This window comes from Cetorhinus maximus, unplaced genomic scaffold, assembly GCF_964194155.1.
Source record: "Cetorhinus maximus unplaced genomic scaffold, sCetMax3.hap1.1 HAP1_SCAFFOLD_3370, whole genome shotgun sequence".
NCBI classification, from domain to species: Eukaryota; Metazoa; Chordata; class Chondrichthyes; order Lamniformes; family Cetorhinidae; genus Cetorhinus; species Cetorhinus maximus.
The window spans coordinates 7,373-15,000 of NW_027599283.1; the positions used below are offsets into that span (position 1 = coordinate 7,373).

At 51.1% G+C, this 7,628-nt stretch overlaps 1 protein-coding gene across 1 annotated transcript in view; it reads left to right on the forward strand.

Annotated features, from left to right (window-relative positions):
• Positions 1–506: 506 nt before the first annotated feature.
• Positions 507–7,628, forward strand: part of LOC144677980 (BAR/IMD domain-containing adapter protein 2-like) — a 20,307-nt gene continuing 13,185 nt past the window's right edge. Inside the window, exons 1-3 of the mRNA XM_078537923.1 lie at positions 507–563; positions 2,202–2,273; positions 6,546–6,683. Coding sequence (XP_078394049.1) covers positions 519–563; positions 2,202–2,273; positions 6,546–6,683 — 255 coding nt within the window. The 5' untranslated portion in view covers positions 507–518. The remainder of the gene's footprint in view (positions 564–2,201; positions 2,274–6,545; positions 6,684–7,628) is intronic.

The following is a 7,628-nucleotide window of genomic DNA, read 5'->3' on the forward strand; positions in this document are numbered from 1 at the left end:
ATTAGATTCCAGTCTGTAACTCACTCCCGGGTATCTGTTATTCTATATATAAACCCCCCGAACCCCTCGATTAGATTCCAGTCTGTAACTCACTCCCGGGTATCTGTTATTCTATATATAAACCACCCCGAACCCCTCGATTAGATTCCAGTCTGTAACTCACTCCCGGGTATCTGTTATTCTATATATAAACCTCCCTGAACCCCTCGATTAGATTCCTGTCTGTAACTCACTCCCGGGTATCTGTTATTTTATATATAAACCACCCCGAGCCCCTCGATTAGATATTAAATGCCGCGGGGAGTTTGTCGCTGGTTTGCCGATTGCTGCCTGTTGCTGTGTTTCGATTGTAATATCTCAGGGGGATGGAGAGAGAACTGGACCCCTGCCTCCTCTCGTTTACGGTTAGAATCAAACCCATAGCTTCCGTTATAATCTCTGGGGCAAGGGTAACTAGAACGTATCCGACTATTACCATCATTCCTTCCTCTTCCTAAACAGGGGACACTTTGTTCCAAATGGCGGAGGTTCACCGACAGATTCAAGTGCAAATGGAAGAAATGGTGAGTTATAGAGATCGACCACACTGTCCCCATCAAACACTCCCAGGACAGGTACAGCACGGGGTTAGATACAGAGTAAAGCTCCCTCTACACTATCCCCATCAAACACTCCCAGGACAGGTACAGCACGGGGTTAAATACAGAGTAAAGCTCCCTCTACACTATCCCCATCAAACACTCCCAGGACAGGTACAGCACAGGGTTAGATACAGAGTAAAGCTCCCTCTACACTGTCCCCATCAAACACTCCCAGGGCAGGTACAGCACGGGGTTAGATACAGAGTAAATCTCCCTCTACACTGTCCCCATCAAACACTCCCAGGACAGGTACAGCACGGGGTTAGATACAGAGTAAAGTTCCCTCTACATCATCCCCATCAAACACTCCCAGGACAGGTACAGCACGGGGTTAGATACAGAGTAAAGCTCCCTCTACACTGTCCCCATCAAACACTCCCAGGACAGGTACAGCACGGGGTTAGATACAGAGTAAAGCTCCATCTACACCGTCCCCATCAAACACTCCCAGGACAGGTACAGCACGGGGTTAGATACAGAGTAAAGCTCCCTCTACACTGTCCCCATCAAACACTCCCAGGACAGGTACAGCATGGGGTTCGATACAGAGTAAAGCTCCCTCTGCACTGCCCCTATCAAACATTCCCAGGACAGGTACAGCACGGGGTTAGATACAGAGTAAAGCTCCCTCTACACTGTCCCCATCAAACACTCCCAGGACAGGTACAGAACGGGGTTAGATACAGAGTAAATCTCCCTCTACACTGTCCCCATCAAACACTCCCAGGACAGGTACAGAACGGGGTTAGATACAGAGTAAATCTCCCTCTACACTGTCCCCATCAAACACTCCCAGGACAGGTACAGCACGGGGTTAGATACAGAGTAAAGCTCCCTCTACACTGTCCCCATCAAACACTCCCAGGACAGGTACAGCATGGGGTTCGATACAGAGTAAAGCTCCCTCTGCACTGCCCCTATCAAACATTCCCAGGACAGGTACAGCACGGGGTTAGATACAGAGTAAAGCTCCCTCTACACTGTCCCCATCAAACACTCCCAGGACAGGTACAGCACGGGGTTAGATACAGAGTAAAGCTCCCTCTACACTGTCCCCATCAAACACTCCCAGGACAGGTACAGAACGGGGTTAGATACAGAGTAAATCTCCCTCTACACTGTCCCCATCAAACACTCCCAGGACAGGTACAGAACGGGGTTAGATACAGAGTAAATCTCCCTCTACACTGTCCCCATCAAACACTCCCAGGACAGGTACAGCACGGGGTTAGATACAGAGTAAAGCTCCCTCTACACTGTCCCCATCAAACACTCCCAGGACAGGTACAGAACGGGGTTAGATACAGAGTAAATCTCCCTCTACACTGTCCCCATCAAACACTCCCAGGACAGGTACAGCACGGGGTTAGATACAGAGTAAATCTCCCTCTACACTGTCCCCATCAAACACTCCCAGGACAGGTACAGCACGGGGTTAGATACAGAGTAAAGCTCCCTCTACACTGTCCCCATCAAACACTCCCAGGACAGGTACAGCATGGGGTTGGATACAGGGCTCTGTTGTATTTGATTCTGCTCTGTGTTTTATGTCACTGACAGGTGAAGGTGTTCCGCTCTGAGCTGCTGACCCAGTTGGAGCAGAAGTCGGACTTGGATGTTAAGTATTTAAGTGTAAGTAAATTCTCGAATCTCGCTCGATCTTCACTTGGCTGTTTCATTGCTTTATGTTGGATTGTACCCGCTCCTTTCTCGGGCTGGTGATGTATGTGCCAGAGCAGAGGGGGCACTAAACCCTTTCACCCCAAAACACCAATCTCCCAGCCCCAACATTCATTCATCAGAGCCTGAAGCAAACCCACGTCCTGATCCTCTCTCTGCTTTTCAATGGAATATGTGCTCAAGCTGCAGTGAAATCCCTCGGTTAGACCACACTGGGAGCACCGTGCACAGTTCCGGTCTCCGTATCCCCCTCGGTTAGACCACACTGGGAGCACCGTGCACAGTTCCAGTCTCCGTATCCCTCGGTTAGACCACACTGGGAGCACCGTGCACATCATAGAACCATAGAACGCTACAGCACAGAAAACAGGCCATTCGGCCCGTCTAGTCTGTGCCGAAATGTTATTCCGCTAGTCCCATTGACCTGCACCTAATCCATAACCCCCCAGACCTCTCCCATCCATGTATCTATCCAATTTATTGTTAAAACTTAAGAGTGAGCCCGCATTTACCACGTCAGATGGTAGCTCGTTCCACACTCTCACCGCTCTCTGAGTGCAGAAGTTCCCCCTAATGTTCCCCCTAAACCTTTCCCTGTTCACCCTAAAGCCATGTCCTCTCGTGTTTATCTCTCCTAATCTAAGTGGAAAGAGCATTTACTCTGTCTATACCCCTCACAATTTTGTCAACTTCTTTCAAATCTCCCTTCATCCTTCTACGCTCCAAGGAATAAAGTCCTAACCTGTTTAATCTCTCCCTGTAACTCAACTCCTTAAGACCCGGCAACATCCTAGTAAATCTTCTCCGCACTCTCTCAATCTTACTGATATCCTTCCTGTAGTTAGGTGACCAGAACTGCACACAATACTCCAAAGTTGGCCTCACCAATGTCCTATACAACCTCACCATAACATCCCAACTCCTATACTCAATACTTTGATTTATGAAGGCCAGAATGCCAAAAGCTTTCTTTCCAACCTTGTCTACCTGTGACGCCACTTTCAGGGAACAATGTATCTGAACTCCCAGATCCCTTTGTTCCTCCGCACTCCTCAGTGCCCGACCATTCACTGTGTATATCCTACCTCGGTTTGTCCTTCCAAAATGCAACACCTCACACTTTTCCGCATTAAATTCCATCTGTCATTTTCTGACCCATTTTCCCAGTTGGTCCAGATAAGCTTTAAAAGCCTTACTCACTGTCCACAACGCCTCCAATCTTAGTATCATCAGCAAACTTGCTGATCCAATTCACCACATTATCATCCAAATCATTGATATAGACAACAAACAACAATGGTCCCAGTACAGAGCCCTGAGGCACACCACTAGTCACAGACCTCCAGTCTGAGAAGCAATCATCCACTACCACTCTCTGTCTTCTCCCACACAGCCAATTTCCAATCCAGTATTGCAACCTCTCCATGAGTCTGAACCTTCTGAACTAACCTCCCATGTGGGACCTTGTCTTACTAAAGCCTTACTAAAGTCCACATAGACAACATCCACAGCCTTTCCTTCATCTACTTTCTCGGTAACCTCCTCGAAAAACTCTACAAGGTTGGTCAAACGCGACCTACCACGCACAAAGCCATGCTGACTATCCTTAATCAGCCCTTGGCTGTCCAAATAATGGTATATCCGATCTCTCAGAACACCTTCCAATAATTTACCTACTACCGACGTCAGGCTCACTGGCCTGTAATTACCTGGTTTACTTTTGGAGCCTTTTTTAAACAACGGAACAACATGAGCTACCCTCCAATCCTCGGGCACCTCACCCGTGGCTAAGGACATTGTAAATATTTCTGCCAGGGCCCCTGCAATTTCTACACTAGTCTCCCTCAAGGTCCGAGGGAATATCATGTCAGGCCCGGGGGATGTATCTACCTTTATTCGCTGTAAGGCAGCAAGCACCTCCTCCTCTTTAATCTCTATATGTTCCATGAAACTACTGCTTGTTTCCCTTCCTTCCTTATACACTAGGCCAGTTTCCTGAGTAAAGACTGATGCAAAAAAACTGTTTAAGATTTCCCCCATCTCGTGACGCTCCACACATAGATGACCACTCTGATCTTCAAGGGGACCAATTGTGTCCCTTACTATCCTTTTACTCTTAATATACTTGTAGAAACCCTTCGCGTTTACCTTCACATTATCTGCCAAAGCAACCTCATGTCTTCTTTTTGCCTTCCTGATTTCCTTCTTTAGTATTTTCTTACATTTGCTATACTCTACAAGTACCTCATTTGCTTCTTGTTGCCTATACCTGCTATACACCTCTCTCTTCTTCTTAACCAGATCGCCAATATCCCTTGAAAACCAAGGTTCCCTTTGCCTGTTAACTTTAATCCTGACAGGAACATGCAAACTCTGTACTCTCAAAATTTCGCCTTTGAATGCCTTCCACTTACTGAACACATCCTTCCCAGAAAACAACTTATCCCAATCCACTCTTCCCAGATCCTTTCCCATTTCCACAGAATTGGCCTTTCTCCAATTTGGAATCTCAACCCGAGGACCAGACCTACCCTTATCCATAATGAACTTAAAACTAATGACATTGTGGTCGCTGGACCCAAAATGTTCGCCTACACATACTTCTGTCACCTGACCTGTCTGGTTCCCTAATAGGAGATCAAGTATTGCGTCCCCTCTCGTTGGTACCTCTATATATCGATTTAGAAAACTTTCCTGAACACATTTGTCAAACTCCAAGCCATCCCGCCCTTTTACAGTATGGGAGTCCCAGTCAATATGTGGAAAGTTAAAATCTCCTCCTATCACAACTTTCTGTTTCTCACATCGGTCTGCTATCTCTCTACAGATTTATTCCTCCAATTCTCTCTGACTATTGGGCGGTCTATAATACAACCCTATTAGTGTGGTATCCCTCGGTTAGACCACACTCGGAGCACCCTGCACAGTTCCGGTCTCCGTATCCCCCTCGGTTAGACCACACTCGGAGCACCGTGCACAGTTCCGGTCTCCGTATCCCCCTCGGTTAGACCACACTCGGAGCACCGTGCACAGTTCCGGTCTCCGTATCCCCCTCGGTTAGACCACACTCGGAGCACCGTGCACAGTTCCGGTCTCTATATTATTTTCACAATGATAAGGACACTGGGGAGGGTTTGAACAATCGATGTTGAGAAATAGGTCCAGGGCAGTGAGAGTGTCGGTGTTGTTGAAGGTTTGGACCAGGTTGTAGTTTGTTGATTTCGAGGGGATTTGATCTGGAGGTGATGTCTGGTCTGGGGAGGGTCAGTGTGGAGATGGACAATCCTTCCCCTGGTCAGAGGGTTCGATGCTGGGCCGATGGTCTGAGCCGGTCAGTATTGAAGCAATGGAAGGTGTGTTCAGGAGGAACCTCTTTACCCAGAGAGCGGGGAAAGTGTGGAAGGAGGTGGATGGAGTTATACTCGATCAAGGGGCTGCAGGGGGCTGAGGCGAGGGTGGCCAGTGGGTTCGGAGCTTGGTGTCCAGTCCAAATCCCAGTGCCGGCCGGAATATCAGGGCCCAGGAGTCAGGAGGAGGCCATTCCACCCATCGAGCCTGCTTTCCCCCCAACCCGCATTCGACACATCACGGTGAGGGGCTGAATGGCCTCTTGCTGTGCGGGGCAGGGCCCAGGGAGCCTCTCCGAGGGGCCTGAGGGTCGAGGGGCAGCCGGTCAATCGAGCAGGGAGAGGGAGGGAGAGGCAGCGGAGGGAGGGAGGGTGAGGCAGCGGAGGGAGGGAGAGGCAGCGGAGGGAGGGAGAGGCAGCGGAGGGAGGGAGGGAGAGGAAGCGGAGGGAGAGAGGAAGCGGAGGGAGGGAGGGAGAGGAAGCGGAGGGAGGGAGAGGAAGCAGAAGGAGGGAGGGAGAGGAAGTGGAGGGAGGGAGGTAGAGGCAGCGGAGGGAGGGAGGGAGAGGCAGTGGAGGGAGGGACAGCGGAGTGAGGGAGGGAGGGAGAGGCAGCAGAGGGAGAGGCAGTGGAGGGAGGGACAGCGGATGGAGGGGGGGACAGCGGAGGGAGGGAGGGAGAGGCAGTGGAGGGAGAGGCAGTGGAGGGAGGGACAGCGGAGTGAGGGAGGGAGGGAGAGGCAGCAGAGGGAGAGGCAGTGGAGGGAGGGACAGCAGAGGGAGGGACAGTGGAGGGAGGGACAGCGGATGGAGGGGGGGACACCGGAGGGAGGGACAGCCTCACTCTGTAACAGCCTCTCTCCTCCCTCCCTGGGTGAAGTCTGCGCTGAGGAAGCACCAAGCGGGAATCCGGGGGAAAACCGACTCCATCTCCAAATGTCACTCGGAGCTGAAGAAACTCCGGAGGAAAAGCCAAATGAGTAAAAACCCTCAGAAATACGGAGAGCGGGAAATGCAGGTAACTCCCTCCCTCACTACCTCACTCACTCCCTCACTCACTCACTACCTCACTCACTCACTCCCTCACTCACTCACTCACTCACTCACTCCCTCACTCACTCACTACCTCACTCACTCACTCCCCCTCACTCACTCACTACCTCACTCACTCACTCCCTCACTCACTCACTCACTCCCTCACTCACTCACTACCTCACTCACTCACTCACTCACTCACTACCTCACTCACTCACTCCCTCACTCACTCCCTCACTACCTCAATCACTCACTCCCTCCCTCACTCACTCACTCCCTCACTCACTCCCTCACTCACTCACTCACACACTCCCTCACTCCCTCACTCCCTCACTCACTCCCTCACTCACTCCCTCACACTCATTCATTCACTCACTCACTCCCTAACTGCCTCACTCCCTCACTCACTCACTCCCTCACTCACTCCCACACTCCCTCACTCACTCACTCCCTCACTCACTCCCTAACTCCCTCACTCACTCACTCCCTCCCCAGTCACTCACTCGCTCACTCCCTCACTCACTCACTCATTCCCTAACTCCCTCACTCCCTGCCACACTCAGTCACTCACTCACTCATTCCCTAACTCCCTCACTCCCTCCCACACCCACTCACTCACTCATTCCCTAACTCCCTCACTCACTCTCTCCCTCCCTTACACCCTCCCTCACTCACTCCCTCACTCATTCCCTCACTCAGTCCCTCCTTCCCTAACTCCCTCACTCCCTCTCTCACTCCCTCCCTCCCTCACTCCCTCCCTCACTTCCCGCACTTTCCAAACTGTGGGACTCCCTCCCTCCCTCCCTCAGCCTCCAAACTGTGGGACTCCCTCCCTCAGCCTCCAAACTGTGGGCCTCCCTCCCTCAGCCTCCAAACTGTGGGACTCCCTCCCTCCCTCCCTCAGCCTCCAAACTGTGGGACTCCCTCC